Here is a 23,232-nt window from a genome sequence, read left to right as displayed (position 1 = left end):
GTGGAGGAACTAAAGACTGACCTATCGCAGGAGGAGATCCAGCTGGCCATTAGTGCACTACACTCCAGAAAAGCATTGGGCCCCAACGGGATCCCTATCGAGTGGTACAAGGCACTGTCTGAAACGCTTAGTAAACCCCTATTAGATATGTATACGGACAGCCTGGAACAGGGGATCCTACCCCTGGATCAGCGTAGTGCTACTATCGTCGCGATTCCGAAGCCAGACAAATCGCCCACAGACTGCGCAACATACCGTCCCATATCACTTATTAATGCAGAGGCCACAATTCTAGCCAAGGTATTAGCAGCCAGGCTGATGCCTCACCTTGCACACCTGATCCATCCGGATCAGTCGGGATTTATGCCACATAGGAGTACGGCGCTGAACCTCCGTAGAGTGCAGGGAGCGATGGCAAGATCCCCGTTGTTGTCGGAACCGGCAGTCATCTTATCGTTAGACGCCAGAATGGCGTTTGACATGGTGGAATGGCAGTACCTACTCGTGGTGCTGGCGCACAAGGGCTTTGGCCTTAAATTTATCTCCTGGATACAACTCCTTTATACGGGACCGGTGGCACGGGTGACGGCGAACGGACACATCTCTCGTGAGATACCGCTAGCCAGGGGGACAAGACAGGGATGCCCACTCTCGCCTTTACTGTTCGCCCTGGTTCTGGAACCTTTGGCGACTACCATCAGAATCACCCCACTACTGAAGGGAATGGACTGGGGAGACGGCTGGGAAGACAGAATCTCCCTTTATGCTGACGACATGCTTATTTATCTGTCGGACCCGGAGAGGGGTATTCCGATCCGCCTGGCATTGTGTGACAGGCACGGATACACGCCCGGCTACACGATCAATTAGTCGAAGTCGGTTATTTACGAACTTAAAGGTCCCCTGCCGATTCTCCCTGCCGGCTGCCCATTAGCAGTGGCAGGCACTTCCTTCCGCTATCTGGGAATACACATCACCCGTGAGGACAAGGATTTCTACGAGCTAAACCTGCTACCACCGCTCATTCGGTTGAGATCGGATGTGAGACATTGGAAGGCCCTTCCACTGACGTTACTGGGACGGGCAGCGCTGTTTAAAATGATGGCGCTGCCACGCTTCCTCTATGTATTGGAAAATACACCGACTCTGGTTCCCCCTTCCTATTTCCGAAAAGTGACGGCTGAAATAACTGGTCTACTATGGGGAGACCGCCCCGCTCGTATAGCGCATGCGAAGCTCGTCCGTGGTTGGTATGACGGTGGGATAGCCCTGCCAAGCATACAACTATATTGCTGGGCAGCACACCTCAAAATTATCAACCAATGGCTACATGCCCCACAGAATGATCAGGCGTACCTTGCGGACAGAGCGCAATTAGGAACACGCAGTATGCTTGCCCGGCTATACCATAAGGGACTGGCAGCAAAACTAATAGGCCCGACAAAACATACAGTGGCGCTATGGCACAAAGCACAGGCAAAGCTCAAATGGGGAGGGGTTATAACCAAACTTACGCCTCTATGGGACACCAAGGCGCTAGGCCACTTACGACGTAGCAAGGGTTTCACCCAATGGGACGACATAGGAATATCAACGGTGGGAGACATGTGGACAAAGGACGGGGTGATCCCCTTTACACACCTTCAACAGCAATACGAGTTAGGCCCTAACGAAACATACCGCTACATCCAAATAAGACACGCACTTTTGTCAGCTATCGAAACGGGAGCGGAGGTCCCCGACTCCTCACCGTTGGAAGACCGCCTCCTAACTGACTATATGCAGTCTAGCGCCACCTCACTCACATACCGGAAACTGATGAATAACCTGCAAGACCCCCTACACAAACTGAGAGAAAAATGGGAGGGCGAACTAGGAGAAATGGATGAGGCAGACTGGAACGCAGCAATGGCATCCCCGAAGGAGGCTGGCATCTCGGCTCGGTTCAGGCTGGTGCAATTTAAGATATTGCACCGGGTCTACTTTACAAGAACCACTTTACATAAACTACACAGGGCTGACCACCCATATTGTCTAAGGGGATGTGGAGAGGAAGGAACATTGTGGCATACTCTCTGGGAATGTCCGATAATAGCTGACTACTGGCGACAGGTACTGCGTACCATTTCACAAACTTTGGAGATATCCATTACACCTGATCCCCGAGTTTGCCTGCTGAATATCTGGGGGCCGAATGATTTGACACGCCAGGGACAGCAGTGGGCTATAGTGGGTATCATGGTCGCTAAAAGGGATATAGCGCAAAAATGGGGAGCGGTGGACACCGACCTTGGCACAGTGGTGCAGAAACATGGACATGCTGCTGGTGACTGAACGGGCAGTATACAAAATGAGAGCTAATCCACGCAAATGGAATAAGATCTGGAGTCCGTGGAACAGCTACCGGGGAGACTTGTGTGATCCTCCTCAAGAGGAGGACATAAATAGTTCAGAGGATGAGGAAGATGTAGACTAACTAACACAAGGGATGACCGCAAGCGACAATATTGAGCTGTAAGACTTAATGGGCAGCATATCTGGTTCTTCTGTGCAGTCCCTGGGGTATATGCGACGGAGTGAGTGAATGATGATGATGTTATGTGGAGGTGGGGGGTGGAAACGTATTTTCCGTTTATATGGTATGGGCCGAACCTAATGAGTCACATGTTTGGTTATGGTTATAAAAGAGAAAAGTAAGACACACTTGGACTTGTTTAGATATAAGAATCAAATTTTCTGCCATACAGATGGACCATTGCTGCCGGACCGCAGGTTGTCGAATTCATAGCTGTGTACTGCAAATGATAACATGGGAGTTCTGTAGCAGCCGGCCTCAGGGTTGTAGGCAAAATGCTGTGTATACATGTGCAGATGTCAATAAAGTCTTACGTTTAAAAAAAAAAAATGTTTAAAACCCTGCACACCAAGTTTAGCACAATATATGAAACCATCCTTGGCAAACATTCTGACAAACCTTTTAATGAATGGTAACATTAGAGAAATGCCCTTTAACTTGACAAATTCCACGTGAACTTTCAATTTCAGGTGCAAAAAATGCTAAAACCCTTTTACAATTTTTTTAACTAAACCAATTTAAATGTATACAAAAATGAATCCACCAAACAAAATTGTACATATACAAGCTTGAAAAAAGTTGACAGGAAAAGCTTTTTTGCTAGTTGCAAGTTGGTAGTCTTTCTTCTAGCACCAATGCAATGATCATCAGGATATAATGGGGAGGCGGGGGCGAGGTGAGAGTCACAATGAAGCTCAACTCATGGAAATCCCCAAAACAGTAATATTAGAAAAGAACAAATAAAAAAAAGTGAGGGGTAAAGAAAAACGCAATAGGAATAGTGTTTCACAGCCCTGAAACAGGGATACAATGGTTCAATTCAGCAGTAGTGATCAGAATGAAAGTAGAGATAGGGAATTCAAGGCTGGGTCAAAATGTTTTCGCCTAAACGTGGCACTCTAAGAGCTGGATTTGGATAATGAGGGAATGCTATGTAGAGTGGTATTTTAGGCAGAATAGTTTCATTAGCATCGCATCTGAAGGTAAACTTTAGCTAGGCTAGTTTCTAGAGTTCCAAAACCCTTGCGTGGCAACAATGAAGAGGAATGCATTTCAGGAAACCTACTTTTGGATGGAAAAGACAGGAAACTCTACCTGGTCAACTAAGTGTTGATTGTCATTGTTCTCAGTTTCTATTACCTGTTTCTCCATCTCCTCAATCATCTTCGCCATTTCATTTCTCCTCCTAATGCTGGCTTGTAGCTTCTCTGTGAAGGAAACAGTAGCTTGAAATAGGCAAAAAACTAATTTCCTGAGATAGCAGTTTCACCATTTTAACAAACACAAAGGGTACCTCTGTTAGCAATTTTAAGTACTTGGAAAGGCAGATGTACTGGCCTCCGACTACATCTATTAAGTATGCCAAACTAATTTTCAGCTTTTGTTTTATATAATCAGAAGTATACTTTCTGGTTGACAACAAAGCTTGTTGGATTGCCTCGGTCACCTCACGTGCCTTCTTTTCTGACATCACGGATTGAACCAGTTTCTAAATCTCACTACAGTGTAAAAAGTGTGTGAAACCGTTTCCAAATATTTTATTAAGTTTAAAATTGCATAGAGACGTCCGACATAAAACGGTTCACAATATTATTAAAATTAAAATCCAATGAATGATTTCAGTGTGAGATTAGGTGGCCAAGGCGATAAGACCACACTGAAGACATCTCCCCTGTTGTCATACAGCCTCTTAAACACAATCTTAAGTGAGTCCCAGGTGAACAATCAGGTGGGAATTGTATAAATGAACAAGTTACTTAGATTTGATGATGCTCTTTTGGGTGGAAATTTAACCGAATATTTCTCACCTTGTGAATCTCGCCTGGCCAAAGACAGATTCTGAAAAACTCTCTGCAATAGCTCCTGTGTGCAGTCAGGAGGCACCATCAGCCTCTGCCGTGACTCTGACCCACCTCCAGACAGGACAACACTGTCACATATACGCACCAACCCTGAGCGCAGACATCTCACTATTTGCGTGAACACAGACGCAGAGATGGACTGACAAATTTTCAATAATAACAGGGAACGTAATCTAATTTGGAACCTTATCACTTCTGAAAATGTCCACGCGACAGACCCCCAAACGGAGTGGGTTATTAGAAATTCACAGTTCGCGCATCCTTCAAAAACAGCAGTTCCAAAAGTCTTATTTTTACTTCTTCATAGATTTTTATTTAAGTTTTATGAATAAATATATAAACATTGAAGATGTTAGTTAATGCAATACAGTAATTAACCAAGACAACAGTAAAAGAAATTATGTCCAGTGCAAGCCTCTGAATTTAGCCTTATTTAGCTGTAGGTAGAGAGCATTAAGCAGGGTGAGTAGGACAGATCGCAGATGTGAGTTGACAACATATGTAGTGTTATGAGTAACCAGAAAAAAAATATCCTAAAAGCAAATAATATTGTGTGAACTGATGCTCTGGCTTAGTTCCACAAGGATTGACCTTCCCACCTATAGATGCCTGAACTTGTTCCGTGCACAAAAGCTTTACGTGTGAAGGACCAGGTAGTTGTAGCCACATACAACCCCGCTCAACATACTTGTGGCGGTGTCCGTGCTTTATGGGTTACTAACAGTTCCTTAAAAAGGGGTCAGGAGTGCAGTGGTAATTCAACCCAATGTTGTTTTTTCGTGTTAATTTCAACAGTCTAGTCCTGTTGCTTAGCATACCAATAATATCTACATAGAATATTATTAAAACAGCACTAATGCATGTCACTAACAACGAGCATAGTATGAACATTTCTAATATGGTTGGAATGTCATTTGGCAACCTAGCACTCTGAAGACTACACTATAATAGGAGAACATGGAGTAGCTCTAGAATTTCTTGGGATTCGGCGCACTACATCTCTCTTTACAGCAAGAAGTTGTACTTATCAGTAAAGAGATTTGCCTCAAAGAAAAACATGTCAGCTAACTTCAGCTCCTCTCAAGATTGGTTTGGTATTAGCTCTTGCCATAGAAATGGATGCTGTAGCAGTGCAGCAGCCTGTCAGTATTTCTGATAGAATATCTTGTCATAACCTAGGGCGAAGATCAATGGCCACTATATGTGGTTTTTATAGTGTAAACTACATGTGGGAATTTCCATTAAATTCTGGACATAACCTGTATGCATCAATAAAATTGTCTTAAGACAAACAAATAGAAATCAGAATGACAAATCTATGTCAATTTAGAGAGCATTGTTTGTTATATTTGCTATTGGATCTTAAAATATAGGTATCAGGGAACCTGACCCAGACGGATATTGCATTAGGTGTTCTGCCAAGACCATTGTCTAGATGATTACACACTGTCACAGGTTGTGCGAAAGATGAAGACAGACAACATTCTGGTCAAAGTGAAGCAAGTCAATGATAGGCAAATAATAGTCTTGACCTGCACAAAATGAAGTCTGGCCTTCGTAACCCATGGCTCGTACGTCGGAACAGGACGTTGATGGGTCAAATCTGTGCATATGGCCTTATATTTAGGGATTGTTTGTTTTATAAAAAGCCTTAAGTAAAACCCATGCTCTCGGAAAGGAAATATAAAATTCCATATATAAAATGTTCGTTTTTTTAAAACAGCATTAGGCTACAGTGAATATATGTAAACAATCATGAAAGATATAAAATAGAATGAAATAATGCAGTAAGCTTTGTATGAATACTTTAAGCCTTGCAGATAAAAATGTTACATTATATAAAATACATTATAATAAAAGACATTGTCATATCATGAGGTCTATCAGGGAGAGATGTGTTTTGGTAGTTAAGCAGACTATGCACAATACTGAATATGCCAGCCTGGAAAAAAATAATAAAGCGGCTTGAAACAAGGAAATATAGTCTGTTTAAATTTTTCTTCACAACAGTCTTTGCAGTGTATACAAGAGTCTGTGCATGTTCCTTGTCAAAAGCATGCGGGGGACTTTTAGACATCATCTGAGGATATTTCTACGACATCCGGCTCTCATGCAGCTTACGTGTGATCATGGAAAAAGATGTTTTACATGCATGTTGTCGTTGGCTCAAGAGTAGGATGGACCAGGAACCGGTTGTTGCTTTAATGCACTCTGAGATGTTGAAAGTGCTTCAACTAGAAGCTCGAATGACAGCAGCGAGAGGAAGGAATCTTAAAGTCATTCAAAGAGTGGCTCAAGTCTATCATAATGAGCATCTTGCAGAATTGGCATATCCATTGCTCGGTGTTGCCTCTGGCACGACAAATGGTTCCAGGAGCACTTCCAGGTCTAGGAAAGGCACTGAGAGCTGCTCCAGAAAAAGTTCCAGAATGATTTCAGTTACACAGTTCATGCACTAGAAAACAGGTTTCACTTGGAGCACATCCATTGAAAGCACAGCATCCAGCTCACACGGAGTTCAGAAAGCCGCTTATGTCCTAGATAGTGTGCTATGGTTTTTCTGCACTTTAGCTCAGCTAGATACGTGTAATCCGTTTCAGCAATATCCTTGACAGATCAGGAGGAAGATGACAATTCCACAGCCGATAAGCAGAAGGACGGTAGGGAACCCTCCAAAAAAACTGAAGAACAAAGACAGGAAAAATGATTGTATCAGTCTGAACACACTTTTAAAACCAGTCACCAGACACGATTTTTTTTACAAAAAAAGTTTATTTATAGTTTTCAAAGTTAAAACCTTTACAACAGTTGAATGATAATAAAGATAACAACTAAGAACAGGTAGCTGTGAAATCATGCATTATATAATCAGGACACCGAAAATAATTGGGTGTTACAGGGAGAATCAAATTACATAGTGCGCATAATCGCAGTACAAGAATAATGGATGCATGCTGAGGTTATAAGTAATTTATTTATTGTATAAGTTAATTAAAACCTTTACAATGTTCGCTCGACGACAATTTATAAAAATAAAACCACAGTTTCATTATGATTAGTTTCCAACAGTAAGAGGCTATGGTACAATTCATGCTATCTACGCAACATATTACATTCTAACTAATTTGTGCAGTGCTTCTGCGTAATATCTGTTCATTCAATATGCATCAAGTAGTCCTTGATTTCCCGGTTTTAACAGTGTTGTAAAGTGCATGGTGCATTGTACATGAAGAAAAAGGTACCACTGGATTGCATTTATTGTAAAATAACGAAAACGTTTTTTTTTGTTTGTTTTTTTTTAATCAAAACGTACTTGACCTGACCTGACCTGACCTGACCTGCTGAGGGTATAAGGCATGGTAAAGAGTTAGTGAGCAATAATAGCAGGAGTGAAATCAAACGAAGTGACTGTGGATCCTGTCAGAACTTCAGGTACCAAGGGCAGAGTCTGCGTTAGCAGGTAGTCTTGCAAAAAGCCCCCAGATTTTGTCTGCTGGGAGATGGGAGAGTAGAGGAATACACAGTTAGTTGTTCCTGGCAATATGCTATATCGAACAGCCAGTCTCAGGAAGCGGGCAAAATCCTCGGGCCCCATGAACAAGCTACTCTATGCTTAACAAGGGGCAAAGTGCCAGGGCTAAAAACAGTTTATTATCATCCGGCATTTCCGATGGAGGGCGTAAGAGCCCCAGCCTTGGCGAGAGAGGCAAAGTGCATGATGTGCGAGAGAGTGGAGAAGAAAACCTGCCAGTAGGCCAAGATTGGGGTGACAGGACCAGGCAAGTGCATGAAATCAGCCCATGCCCCCCCTCCTATGCATCTAGCACAGTCATCGTGGGTCTGTAGCTTACAGTGGTGCAATTTTAACCAGGGTGTAGTATATTTGATGCCAGAGCTGAAAGTGTATGTGGGTGAGGCTGCCATTTGGGGAAAGACGTTGTACAAACTACACACGTCTGTCCAATCCTGATCAGATGGGTTGGACTGACGCACACTTCTGGCCACCTCCTCAATCCAGTTTTTTTGAAGTTAAGCTATCCACCGGTCTGGACATCTTGGTCTATGACTTGGTCAGACTACTTTATGATCCCAATGTCCATCTGCATATCATGCCAGGACCCCATTCTGGCCCCCTGACATCATCCTGAAACGTCACGGGAATAAACTAAATTTGCAGGAATTTGGCAATTTAATTCAGGCTAGCAGACTCGAGTTGGCTCCCAAAGTGGAGGCTGCAGATAACATGCTGAAATCATGGCTCACATCAGCCCTTGATGCTTTCATCCTATGATGATCCTTTCATCCTAGCCAGGTTCCGCTTCCTACCCCATGGTTGAACGAGACCCTCTTTGCTGCAAAAAAACCACACAAAAAAACTCTGTAAGGTTCTAGAGCTGTTCTGGTGCAAAACGTACGATTCCTCAGCTATCAAAGCATATCACAAACTAATTAGGAAGACAAGGGCTGAGTTCTTTATGAATAAAATCTAATAGCAACAATCCCAGCAAAGAAACTTTCAACCTAGTCAACAGCCTAATGAAAACAGTGCTATTGGATAATCCTAGAAATGCTTCAAGCGAACACTGTGATAAGCTAGAAGACTTATTATTCGCACAGTCGAGGATATTTACTTTAATTTCCCCTCTAACTTCACTTCCGATCAGTCGGACTGTACTGTTTTGCCAGAGAACATCAGCCCTAGGGAGACATTGAGCATTTTGCCTTCCCTCTGCCAGTGCTCTTTACAAGTCCTCTGTAGCAAAGTTAAATCTGGCTCTCCAGACAACAGCATCACACCAGATCTCATCTTAAAAATTGAGACCATCCAGAACGCCGCCGCCAGACCTGTCCTCGGAACGCCGCGTCATGAACACATGACCCAACACCTACGAGACCTCCACTGGATCACTTTCAAACTCCTCACCCACGCCTACAAATCCCTCTACAACATTGGACCCAAATACCTCATCGAGAGAGTATCCTTTCATGTACCCAAGAGGAACCTCCGCTCCGCTGACCTCACCCTGGCAAAGGTCCCCCGTATCAGTATCAGGAGGGAGAGCCTTCTCCTACATCGCAGCCAAGATCTTGAACGAGCTCCCCGTGAACATCAGACGCTCCCCAACCCTGCGCACCTTCAGGAAGGACCTCAAGACATGGCTTTTCGACTGATCCGGAGCTGTCCCCCAAAACCCCCAGCGCCTTGGGACCCTCACAGATGAGTAGTGCGCTATATAAACCCTGGATTGATTTATTGATTGATTGAGAATCTTCTACTCCCAATTTTTCTCTCCTTATCATCTGCCTCAGTACCTGGTCTATGGAATGATGCCAAAGTCATTCCTCTGCTTTAAAAACCCTCTTGGATCGCAATAAGCCCGAAAATTATCGCCCCGGTTACCTTTCCTGGCCAATTTAATGGAGAAATAGGTCAACAGCATACTGACAACGTTCTTGGAAGAACACCATATTCTGGATATGTCTCAAAATGCTTTAGGCCTGCCTACAGCACCAAATCCACCCTATTAGCTGTAATAGAGAAGCACTGCACTTCTATGGATGAAGGCAGAGCATCTGCTCGGAACCTGCTCGACTTGAGCACCAAGTTCGACATGGTCTGACATTAAATACTACGACAGCGCTTACATCACATTGGTATACGTGGGTCAGCACTGACGTCGTTTTCCTCTTTCTTGAGTGAGTGCTCCTTTCAGGTAATCTCTCTCCTCTTTGCATCCCACCAGCAATCCCTGCACTACGGAATCCCTCAGAGCTCCTCTTTGAGCCCTAATTTAGTTAGTATTCACACCCAAACACTTGCACAGGTAAAATCTTTCGGCCTTGAGCTGGTATTGTTGGCTGACTATGTCCAGCTCATTCTTTTTCACTTTGAGAAGGCAACACAAGAGATGGCCAATTTTCAGGAAGGAATGCTTGTGGTTGCTAAGTGGATGAATAACAACTGCTGGAGTTGGAATGCCAGCAAGACTGATACTCTTATGCTAGGTAAACACTCACTCCTAGGGAGATCACTGGTGGCCTATCACCCTCAGTCCACCTACTAAGCAGCTTATTAAAAACCTAGGGGTCTGTAAGGACGACACCCTGGGTTTTTTGAGGCGCAAGCCAAATCTCTGATGGGCATCAGTTTTGGGCTCCCGAGAAGCCTTAAACCCATCATTGGTTTTTTCGAGTCCTGCACTACGCAAACCATTATTCAAACTTTGATTCAGTCATGTCTCGATTACTGCAGTGTCCTTTACCTAGGAGCAAACAAAGCTGTCACGAAAAGATTTCACATAACCAAAAATGCTCAGGCAAGCTTACTCTTCTCCCTCCCAAATTTAGGTCCACCTATCAGCTTCTCCAGAAGCTGTACTAGTTCCCAGTATGCCATGGGTGTTAGTATAAATGCATGCAAATATGCTCCCTCCCCAGGTACTGAACGCCTTTTCGGATGGCCCCATTCGAAAGAAACAGTAGTCTGTATTCTATGCAGGGACGGTGGGCATCATGTGAGTAAACTGCTTCCCAATGTTGGTCTAGCAAGCAATCCAGAAGACAATTTAATTATGATTTATGGGCATCTGGTCTTGGTAAAGCTCGTCTAGGGTTCATGGTTCATAGCACATACTGAGTGTTTTTTCTGTATAACCACCTTCAGAATTCAAGAACCTGTAAGGCTTACAACTGGACTTATTCTGCATAGCCATGACACTGCGAACCAGCAACAAAGAAACTCCCAGAAATGGAGAGCCCTGGAAAAAAACGTTCCGCGTCTACTGCGCGGAAAAAGGGAACCAACGTCAGCACGCCGACAAGGTCTTCTTAAGGCTCCGATGACATCACGCGGAGGCATTCCATTGTGACGTCCTCGTCGAATTGGGAGAGCTAAGGAGAAAAGTTTCTGTGGAATGATGCGCATGGGGGTAATTCAAAAGGTGAGGCATCCACCGGCAGATGTATCCATCAGAAAGGCTTGTTTGTCAAACCTTAGCTCAACCCTATGAAGCTGTGGCTTCTAGCAATCTGGCTTTAACAAAAGAACAAGTGTAAAGCATATAAAAAGCACAAAGACAAATGAATAAGGAAGAAACAGTTCAAGAACTCAGAAGTCAATTTACACAAAAACAAAAAAAGACAACCTTTAAAAATCTATAGACACCAAAACGAACAAAATCCACCAGAGGGTTCTAGAGATATAAATACTTGGAGAAATAATAAATTACAGTGCTTTACTCCATCAAAAACAAGCACTGACAAGTACCACAAATTTAGAACTTTTGGGGGGAAATTTTTTCAAAGGCGAGTGTGGTCACTTCCAGTTAATTTGGGAGGCCATCCCGGCAGACTAGCTCAGGGAGACTAGCAAAGTCCAGTTCCAGTGGTAATTGCAACTTGTCACTCACTTCTCTGGAGTGGTACTGAAGCAAAGGATAATAGGATGCTGAATATGCAGTAGGATGCAGAGGACACAGTGTGATAGATTTGGGGGTGAGGGGCATCCTCTAGCTATTCCTCAGTACAAGGGCTCGGTGGGTCAACTTTGGCCACAGGGATCGCAGTCCCTCGAAATTCTGATGGGCCCTGTAAAAGTCCAGTTGACATTGGACTACTGGCTTGAGGTCAAAGCGAAACCAGCAGTTCCGTTCACCTGGAGAGAACACTGCTGATAATCCCCCATCCCACAAAACTGCCTAGTACAAACATGCAATCTCTGAATTCACTCACAGAGAATAAAGGCCATCTACAATGATTGAGAATTCAGAAAGAAAAGAAAAAAAAACAAGACCTGGTTTTATCACAAATGCTGGACCAAACTGTATCCTAAGCAGCAATCATCGACTGGTTTACATATGCTACTTGCAATCCTATACTCCTGCATGTATACTGAGGTGCCAAGTTTGGAGCACACTCTACAAGTTTCACAAATGACACCAAAACTCAACACACATAGATGACTACAAGCAACATATTTCTCCTAGTATAGATGCTCTGGCTTTTGCAAAATGCTGGACTCAGTGGGTTAATACAGCCACAGACAGTGTGTGTAATGGAGGGCCGACAGACACAGGATTGGGCGTTGAACAGGCCCATATCCATGAGTAATGTTGATTACAAAGTGTTGAGCAGGATGGTAGCGACGCAGCTTGGCCTAACGGCTAGGGCGCTCGACCTCGGACCTGGGGATCTGGGTTCGAGTCTCGGTAACGACGCCAAAACCTCCTGTGATTCTGGACAAATCACTTAGTCTCCCCGTGCCTAAAATGAAAGTGTGTCCTCATGTAACGTAACTGGAAAATATGTAAAGCGCTCCGATACCTGATTCGGTTCGGGTCTAGTTCGCGCTATATAAAACTCTGCAAAAAAAATATATATATATATATGCCCGGGCTCGTCCACAATGACCAGACGGGATGTTCCAAAGAGGTGTACAGCATTCAATATAGCCGCAGCAGGCCTGGGCGGGGGACTTTACCACAAATATTGAAAAATCATTCAACAGCCTGGGCTGGGGCTACCTCTATGCGGGGCTGGGAAGGCTAGGCCTGAGAGACAGGTCCCTGGCGTGGGTGCCCTTACTGTATCCTAAAGTCCAGAAGGGCAGTGTGATCTCAGACTAGAATGACCAACCATCCATAAATGTCAGACTGCCCGTTATTTGGGCCTCTTGTCCGTGAGACATTCTTTCACGGACGTCTTTTATCCGTAATTTCAGACATTGGAGCAGCTGCACCCCTGCAAGCAGCCTGAGAGTTCTGTAACAATCACTGCAGGGGCCAGTTCGTGCTCCTGCTGTGATCAGTGTCCTGCAGCAGACCCTCTCTGACCTGGCACAGACTGCTATCAGCCCATTTATCACATACAGAATGATAATGGGCCTCTCTGCGCAGTCACAGCATCTGCTGGGCCTCCTCCTGCCAGAGCCCAGGGCATGGCAAACTGCTTTTCTTTATGGGCTCCTGTCACCTCACCAGGGGCCAAGCTCTGGGGAGGTAGAGGTTTCATGTTGGCCATGTTACCCAGGAGCATCTACTGTTAGCCTCTTAAACTGTCACACAAGCAGTGATAATGGTACAAATACAATTGTCCCTTATTTATTTCTTTTGCTCCAATAGTGCAGTTTCTGCATTTGTGCTGCTGTTATTTTCATGTTTTAACACCCCCCTCCCCCATACACACATCCCCGTACCCTAAGCTTTTACACATCACATCCCCTTGGGATGATGGGTCGGATCAGGCCTTCAGCTTTGATCTTTTTCTTAGTTTTTTAATATGTAAACGCAGGTGTTAAGTTTCCCTCGCACACACAACAGATGCAGTGCAAGGTTGTCTCAACCTCATATTAACATTTTTTTTACTTGTATTGGTTGTCTATTTACTTATGTAATATTGCGCGACCTTCCCTGATGGGTCGGTAAAACTTACCTTTCGTCCTGAATTCTGACCTGAATTTTTGTCTTCAATTTTGACCCTTTGACCTGGATTTTTACACTCACTGTCCTGAAATTGCACCCCTGCTAGTTGGTCACCCTGTCTCAGACTCTTATGCGATGGAGCGGGGTCCCTGTGGGAGACTCCGGATGCCGCCCCTCCACAGGATAAGTAGGTTAGAGCAACTATTGCAATTGTTTGTGTATAATCCGTGGTTAATACTTTTAAATTCACCTGATCTGGCTCCTTCACAGTAGTGCACTGATAGTATGAGTTTTAAGTCAGCTGAGTAGTTGTGTTAAACAAGTGAAACCTAAACTTTTGAAACATTTCTAAAATACACCAGTACCATACCCAGGACTACCTCAGCCCTCTAATTTTTACTTTACCATTATTGCAACTAATTTATTTAATTTCACTTTGCAGTTTCAATAGAATAAACCAGTATTGTGTATGGGCCGACCCATCAACCTGATTTAGGGACTAGAGGGAGTTAGTGAATTTCTTCCCAGGCAGGTAGATTTCAGTGCATTTCGTCTCTTGGACAAGTAGATCTTCCAAAGAGAAATTCAACATCCTTTGATTATAAATTAATCATTCCCCTACTGTTGAAAATTATATTGTAATTATACAAGCGTCAAATATCTTTGCATGGAATATGGTATGGAAAACTCTAGCAAGACAGTCACTAGTACCTGTCAGCAGGTTTAAACATTCCCAAGTGGAGACTTACACGCAACAGTAGCTATAACCAAATGTATTCACAGTTGTAGCCAGTGGTATTGTTGGTGCTATAGTTCTAACCGGGTTTAAGATTTTTTTCGTTTACATCACAAAAGGCAAACATTACTTTCCCCTACTACAACTTTTCAAAGGCTTTTTCAAGTTGAACACATACCTTCCCTCTTCTTCTGCATTTTCTTAAAATAGGATTCAGCCCTGATCTCCTCAAAGGAAAACTCTTCCAAGCCAGCATTGACTTTGGATTTACAGTACATCGCCTGCTCCTCTTTGTTCTGCGAGCAACTCTGCACCCTCTGCAGCGGATCCTCCTCCTTCGTCGCTTTCCGAGCACTCAAGACGCAAGTTAAACTGGGGTTAATTTTACACGGTGTCCTGAGAGAAACAAAATACGCTTGTTACATAAAACAGAAATGTCTATCTAGCATGGGTAAATCAGAAACCGTTATTGTACATTTCTTAGACGTATAACTCACACATGCCCTGGTAAATCAGAAAATTAACAATCACCGGCAAAGCCAACAGATCTTGATTACATCTGGGTTGCATTTGTGGTAAGATTGGGAACAGAAACACATGTGAACATTACAAATGACAAACTGGGAGAGCGTAGACAGAAAGGAATACTCAGTAAAAAATCAATTAAGGTGGCATAGGATAGCGGGAGGAGAGAGGAAAAAAATGAGGGGGATAAGAAGGACGAAAAGAGCAGTGGAAAAGGGAGAATAGTGAAAGTAAAAAAAAATGTTTTCCCTGGTAATGCTACAGCAACTTCCATGGAGGCTTCTTTAGTAGCCTCTTCTAACAAGCATTTACAATGCAATGGTTTCGCCTTTGCAAAAGTTAGAGCTACTGGCATTGCTCATGACATTTTTATTTATGTTTTTTTTTTTAAACATAAATAAATGGCATTGTCATTTACAATGCCAATAGCAGGGCAGGAGAGCAAGCACAAGCAACGAGGGGGCAGGACAGCAAGCACAAGCAATGAGGAGGGGGAGGGGGGGGGGGGAGGACAGCAAGCACGAGCAACGGGGGGCAGGGGAGCAAGCACAGCCAGGGGGCAGGGAAGCAAGCACAGCCAGGGGGCAGGGAAGCAAGCACAGCCAGGGGGCAGGGAAGCAAGCACAGCCAGGGGGCAGGGAAGCAAGCACAGCTAGGAGGCAGTGAAGCAAGCACAGGACGGGCTGCAACTCTGCCTGGGCTGCCGCCATTCTCACTGCCTGCATCTGTTGGTACACCTGAGTGAGACCATACTTAATACATGCCTCCACTGACACACTTGAGTGAGACAACCCTGAATGCATGAATCCACTGTCATATCAAATCTTTGAGTAAATCAGCTATAGACGGATCCTAACTTGAACAGACCCCTGGGGTAGCCAGATGCTGTGATTGACATGTGGAAGCAATAAGATATGGCAGATTTAGTGCGACTGGCAGCCTGCATTGTACCTGCAATCGTCCTTGCATGCTGGACACACAGGCTCCCTGAAGCCAGGGTTCATTCCTCCAGTCTGTGGTATACATCCACAGAAATGTACATTCAGATGACAGTCGCGACAACCTGTCTCATTCACTGTTCAAAAAGATTACTTGTCACTTGAAGCAACTGTGGAGTGGGAGGCAACATAACGGTGTGGCATTTCACATTACTGGCAAATAAGCCTGTAAACCATGTGAAACATACTAAACGAACACCAACTGCATCAAAAGCGGTGCCTGCTTCCAGGAGTCAGTGGTTTGGCATCAAGACACCACCTGGTACCAATCATTTTATGCAAACACCTTTCGACGCATCCGAATAAACTTCGACCATTATAAAGCAAGGATTATAAAGCAAGGAGAGAGTGCTTCACAGCTCACACATCATAACACATACAAATAAAAGAGTCCAGATAGATAGAGACACAGCGTAAAGGCAGATTGAGAGATAGACTAGAAGGTTGGACAAGCATGCAGGCAGATGGGTAAACAGGTTTTTGGACATAAGAAACAGAGAGCCAGGCAGATATAAAGGCACACAATTGACATGCTGGCATATAGGTAGGTAGGGAAATAAGGAGGGACAGAGGCAGTCAGAAAATAGTCAGACAGGGAAAGAAGTAGGCCATAGGAAGACAGACAGACAGACAGACAGACAGACAGATGGAGACAGAGGGACATGGAGACGGGAACGAAAACAGACACAAGGAGAGAGGGACTGACAGGTAAACATGCAGCTATATATACAGGTAAGGAGACAAGCAGGTATGTAGGCTAGCACTTCAGTTAAATATACCGACAGACAGCCAAGTACGATGCATCTAGATAGACAGGCAGAGAAAGAGGAAACTTAAAGGCAACTAGACAGGAAAAACATATTGGCATATATGTAGGTAATGCAGCGGGCAGGTAGAAAGACACGTAGCCCTTAGTCAACCAGGCAGTGAGTTAGACAGACAGAAGGACAGACACACTCAATCTACAGAGTAAGGTATGGGCAGACAGGTACACAGAATACCGACAGATTGCACCCTGCGCCCAGCTCCTCGTGTAAGTGCCTTATAAACACTGAAGCCCGAGCGATGATGTTGTGACAGGCCAGAGCTGCACTCGGACCCTGCGATGTACACATCTCAGCCACCACTCGCACACAATGGAAACAGGGCGGGGCCACTTAGTTAACAATGATTTCCCATCTGTTCGTCATTTACACCACAGGCTAAGCGCAAGACTCCCAACCAAATCCGATTAGTCGTGCGAGGCAGAAAATACTCGATAGACTACCCCCCACTGTGACCAGAAGCAGCAGCAGACTAGGAGCACAGCCGGCGACTGCACAATACTATCCTCCGTGCATACTCCGACCCCCAACCTGGCCCACTCGGAGGACACATCCCCTGTCCAGAAAACAGTGACCAAACACAGCCCCGGGGCAGAATCATCACGACTGGAACCCATGGTGCACTATGACCTCCCCCCCCCCCAAAACAACACACAGGCCATGCCCCCCCCACCCCCACCATTCCTGAATACAATGTGTGTTATTGAACCTCAGTGCACACCCTTTCCCTAAGTGCTTCCTGAGTGCTCACGGCCGACCTTCCCTCAGAACGCATTTCTGCCCTGGGCACCTACTGTAAACCCCTTTGTGTAAATAGGAAAATGGTCCTCGCGGCGCACGCCCTGAGTGCACAATGCACCCGTCAGGTGAGGGACATCAAAGCAATGAGGCATCTAGATATCCACCCTCCACTCTATGAGCTCTTGGCGCACGCTCTGGTCTTCAATGCGCACTCGGGCCAGAGCTGCCCTCAGTACACGCTCTGCCTCCGGCCTAAGCTCGGCCGGGAGCCGGGCCTGAAGAACCCAGCACGAGGGCAGGTGGGTGCAGCAGTACAGTGGGAAGGAAACGAGTGCATGGGAGAGAGAAGAGGAGGGGAAAACACTGCACGAAACCTGCAGCGAGAGAGAGCGAGAGAGAAAAGCAAGAGAGATGGACCCGAAGGGAAAACAATACCCAACAAGCATTTACAAGTGGGACACGGACAGCGGGAGGGGGGGGGGCAGGAACGGGAAGACGGACAGCGGGAGGGGGGTGCGGGAATGAACGGGCACACGGAAAGCACTCACCTGGACTTCCTCCGGCAGCGGTCGGCCGCGGAATGACGAAAAGAAACTTCGACAACCAAAAAAATAAACCCCGCCCACCGCCGCACTGACGTCCTAAAAGGGGCCGGATGAGAACAATTCTCAGAAACGCCCACGAGTCGCCTCGCAGAATGATGGACGCCTCTGTTTCCCAATGGCTAGCGTCCATTTATGGAGCTAGCCAATGGGAAACAGAGGCGGGACGAACATCCATACTGGTAAGCTTTTCGCCAGGCGAAACCTAAAAATGGTGCCTCATCAGATACAATTTCAGGGTCGAACGCCTCTGGGAAAGCCTCTTCGACATACAGTGTTCAACGCAATACTGAGAAAGAAACTGGATCGTTTTAGCGGTCCAACGTATATCAGGGTCATGTTTCTGTAACCATGGGAGACCCAGTATGATCCCATACTGTGGGGCTTCTATGATTTTGAATACCAGCTTTTCATGATGAGAATTCTCATAAACTACTTCGTATTCCCTCGTATGGTATTTTATGGGACCTGCCTGCAGTTCATTACCGTCTACGGCGTAGACCGTTTCGGGTATGTTTTTGGGTACGAGTCTTACTCCCAATCGACGAGCCTCGGTATAATCCATAAAACACCCCGTAGCCCCAGAGTCAACCATCACATGTACGTCTTGTTTCACGTCATCAATCACCATGATCATGTGCAAAAAGAGATGATTCCGCTCTTCTTCTAGCTTCGGGGTGAGTGAAGGGATGATGTGTGCTTGAGGGTTTCCCTTCATCCACCATCAAGCTGTGGAGTTTCCCGACTCTTTTTCTGCTACTCCTGCGAGACTTTGTCCTCCCCGAAACCTGTTACTTTTTGGTTTCACCGGGCATTCACGCAGGAAATGGCCTTTCTTCCCGCAATAGAGACACAATCCTTGTTTGCGCCTATGTTCTCTTTCGCTAGTGGTTAATGAGGCTCGCACCGCCTCTACTTCCATCGCTTCAGAGGAGGTAGCCGGTTTTTCCCCGCTACCGGCTTGTTCATAAGGCATCACTGTTCTTTCCTTCTTCTTATGTTCTCCTTTCCTTTCCTTCATGCGATGGTCCAAGCGTAAGGCTAGGTCTATTAAGGCAGAGCAGTTACGGGGCTGAGGATCTATCTGCGCCAATACATCCTTCATTTCCTCACTAAGGCCTTGATAGAACAAGGCTGTTCTCTTGGCTCCCGGCCAATCAGTTTCGGCCACGAGTCTTCTGAAATTGTTGAGATAGGTAACAAGATCGGCATATCCCTGTTAAAGCTTCAACAGCTCTCTGTCCGCCGTGAAGGTCTCTGCCCTCCTATCGAATGTTTTTTCAAATTCTTCCCTGAAATCGTCCCAGTTATATAGGAGGGGGTCATCCCTTCTGACTATTGGAACAGCCCACTGTGCAGCTTCCCCTCCTAAATACGAAATAAGGAAAGCTACTCTCGCTTGATGTGTGGCAAACATTTTTGGTTTGCACATAAAGTGCATCTGAACCTGTGTCATAAACACCTGAACCTTTTTAATGTCCCCATAGTATCGTTCTGGTGGGGCTAGAGGTATTTGTGCCGGCATCTCCACCACCACGGAAGTGGTAGGGGAAGAGCCACTTGTAGTCCCTGTGGTTGCGGTAGTTATGGGCAATCTATCCACCCTGGCCCGCAATTGCGCGTTCTCCGCCCTCGAGGCAGCGACCTCTCTATTGGACGCTGCCAGCTCCACCTGTACTAAGGCCAAAGCAGCCAGAACATCCTCTAAGGTAGTCATGGCGACACTCAACACAGCCAAGAAGAGGTAAAATCCTTGGGCCGATAATTCTATCAGGCTCGGCTTCAGGCTTCCTCGGGGCTGTGTTGAGAGTCCAATACCCGTCCCTACCGAACTACCTCAGAGTCCAATATGCAATGAAACGAACAACCGAGATAGTACAGCGGGGCGCGGGAAAGGAAGGGGACAGCTGGGAGGGAGATCTGTAACAACAAAGAACAAGAGTTTAGAACACCCTATCTCCCTCACTCTAAGCAGTTGTTTTCTACAATAACCGTCCCTTAACCAACAACACCCCACCGTGGCTGAGCAATACCTGTAAAGGGAAATACACAAAGATCTAATCCAATTGGAGACAGTGGTTGGAGGAGGTAAGAGGAACTGTACCCAGCTGAAATGACAAAACGAACACCATTCAATGTCTTCTGGTTAATGGGAACGGTTGTTTCTGTGGTAGATCAAAAGGTACCATACACATACCATAAATAGTGCATCATGTCTACTTGTATGGGTAAGCCACAATTCCCTTTCTCAATACCCCTCCTGTCTCCTGTACAAATGAAATAATGAAAGAACAATTGTTAGACCTGTCTGCTTCTGGGGATACTCTAACCATTATTATTTATTTTTGTCCCCCTTAGCCTCCCAGAGTTTTTATTTTTATTTTTTACATATATGTCCACCAAGATTTTTCAGTGCTGTCAGGGGGCTAGGTATTCCTTGGCTATGACGCCAGTTTTCCCTCATAACCTGTGAGGCCTAGTCAGGCCCTTGAAAATCTAGGGACATCCAGAAACCTAAAATGGTGTCCACCAACTGCCATAACGGACACTACTGGAGAACAGGCCATAGGCTAACATAAGGAACTTTCTAGAAGCATCCAGTGACTTCTGCAGGTCTCAGGCCACCCTATAAAAGGCCAGTGACCAGCAGCCATTTTGTAGTAGTCTCAGGAGTGACCAGTGAGGAGAGAGGCGACTTGTGGAGGAGGATTGCGCACCAGAGGTGACCAGATCGACCTGTGGGCCGGCTGTCGCGTGTTGGGAAGTGCCCCCTTTCAGGCTGACCGAACCCCACTGTCACACCAGCCATAAAGTGTGACCAGAGACTTTGTGTTTAGTTTGAAGAGACCGGGTCATGTTGTGAGAAGACCCTTGTAAATTGCAACATTGCGACCCCACTGATGTGTCCTGCATACCTGCCCTGAAGGCTGTGGGCAACCCTGAAGCACATCGAATCAGCGCGGTGCCACCCGGCTGAGGGACGTCAGTCACATTCCGATACTAAGTGATTGGCACTTGTTTTGTGGGAAAAGGCGGTGAAAACAACAGAGACCCCCTACCTGTGAAGAGCGCTAGCTGACCGTCTGTCTCAAGCGCGAAAGAAGTGTCCAGTTGTTCTCTGTGTCGGCGGAGGAAGGCGGCGCTGGAGGAGAGGCGGAGTCCGGAAGCCGGAGGAAGCCAGCGGCGTCACAGGAGGCGCGCCTGAAGGCCAACCCGCCGGTCGGAAGAGGCGGAGCCCAAGAGGGGAAGCGCCGGATGCCTCGACAGCGGAGGAGCGAGAGCGCCGTTCACCTCATCGGCGGAGTATCGAGAACACCAACAGACTCGCCGGTGAGACCGCGGCAAACCGGGCGGCCCCACGCTCTTCAGTCCCCGCCTACGGAGCATTCACCCACGACGCCGAAGGCTAGAACTTGATCGAGCAACTCCAGCCGGTGTCCCCGTAAACGAAGTAAGCAGGGTGAAGTGAAGGGAGCGGGAGGCGGCAGCACCGGGTGACTAAGGACACTAAAAGGCGGTACTGAGAACAAGCTAATTAACTGTGAAGCCGCCAGAAGTCCAAAATACGAGGAATTGGGCTATTGATCCGCCCAGACCACTTGAAATCTATCTCCCAACTAGATAAGAGGAGGGGGGAGAGCGGTGTGCAGGGAAAAACGAGGCATCAAGTACGTGTGCCTAACATGGGAAGGCTACAGGTTGAGCTCTAGGGTGTCAGAAGCGGACAGGGCTCACGAGTAGAAACCCTTACAGCCTGTTATTTATTGAGGAGGCAGATCCTCCACCAGTAAGGTGTAGCCTGTGAATTGACCAAGGGGGAGCCTTGTTAATTTTACCTTGTCTTCTTTTAGCCACATAACTGGTGGTATATGCTGAGAAGAACCACACCTGTGGTAGAGGTCTGTTGAGCTGAGCTGAAGGCTAAGAGCTGAGGGGTAATGTACCTGCCTGGGTTCTGTTAGATAGCATATTGAAACTGTGGAGTGAAATTTCCTTTCTGTAACTACTAAGTGGAGAAGTATTCTGTAACATTGACAGCAACTTATCTCAAATGTGATGTACCTTTGATTCTTATGTACTAACTGGGAAAAGTATTGGATGTGATTTGATATCTATGAGAACTGTGTTGAATTATTTGTGTACTGCTTTTATTTAAAACAAGAACAAGAAAGAACATTATTTTTATAAAAGGTACTGGTATTTTTCCAAAATTGGTGTTGTGTCTTTTATTTTAGTGGTTAATTACTGGGTTACTGTGAGTGGGAATTGTAAGCACTTAACCAACGCCTTGAGTTTAGCTGTAACCACTACTGTGCCAGGCTACCCTATGTAGTCTAGGATACCCTAGGTCTAACATAATTGGTGTTTCAGCGGTGGGATCACGGATTTGTGCTTACACTCACTTAGTAGTAACGCAGTGCCAACCACGGGACCCCACCTGGAGTTTTCTCCCTGCGGCCCTCCTAATCTAATTTTTGTTTTTTCTAAATTTATTTCTGGTGGTGGGTGGAGGTTAACCTCAGGTCACTTCGTGGTTTTCTCCTGTGAGTAATTTTATACCATGGCAAAGCTGGAGGTGGATCTGGAGTCCACAGGGGAGAATGTTGCTTCCCTGGAGAACCTACCCATCCCTACTGAATGGCATGTGGAGGGAGGTCCTTCCCGGGAAGAGTTCTGCAAAGCTCAGAAGGAGTGTCCTACTCTCGAGGGGCTGCGGCAACAGGCCAAAGCCCAGGCAGCAGGGAACATTGTAGGGAGCTACCAGATTTACTGGGAGGATGGACTCCTCTACAGTGAGCCCAAGACACCTGGACATGGTTCAACCAGGGCCTTAGTGGTCCCTCAATGCTTTAGAGCCTTTTTACTGGAACTGGCTCATGAGATACCATTGGCAGGACACCTAGGACAGGACAAGACCTTTGCCCGGCTTGTCCCCCATTTCTACTGGCC

The 23,232-nt window shown here is 45.9% G+C and overlaps 1 protein-coding gene across 2 annotated transcripts in view; it reads right to left on the bottom strand.

Annotated features, from left to right (window-relative positions):
- BUB1B (BUB1 mitotic checkpoint serine/threonine kinase B) overlaps positions 1-23,232 on the bottom strand; it is a 317,125-nt gene that overhangs the window by 203,691 nt on the left and 90,202 nt on the right. For both annotated transcript variants that reach the window (XM_078659779.1, XM_078659780.1), the window contains exons 9-10: positions 14,771-14,988; positions 3,716-3,783 (exon numbers count right to left, since the gene is read on the bottom strand). In XM_078659779.1, coding sequence (XP_078515905.1) covers positions 3,716-3,783; positions 14,771-14,988 — 286 coding nt within the window. The remainder of the gene's footprint in view (positions 1-3,715; positions 3,784-14,770; positions 14,989-23,232) is intronic.

This window comes from Lissotriton helveticus, chromosome 9 (assembly GCF_964261635.1).
Source record: "Lissotriton helveticus chromosome 9, aLisHel1.1, whole genome shotgun sequence".
Classification (NCBI taxonomy): Eukaryota; Metazoa; Chordata; class Amphibia; order Caudata; family Salamandridae; genus Lissotriton; species Lissotriton helveticus.
Note: the sequence above shows the minus strand (reverse complement) of the source record. Positions and strands in the feature narration are given on the sequence as shown.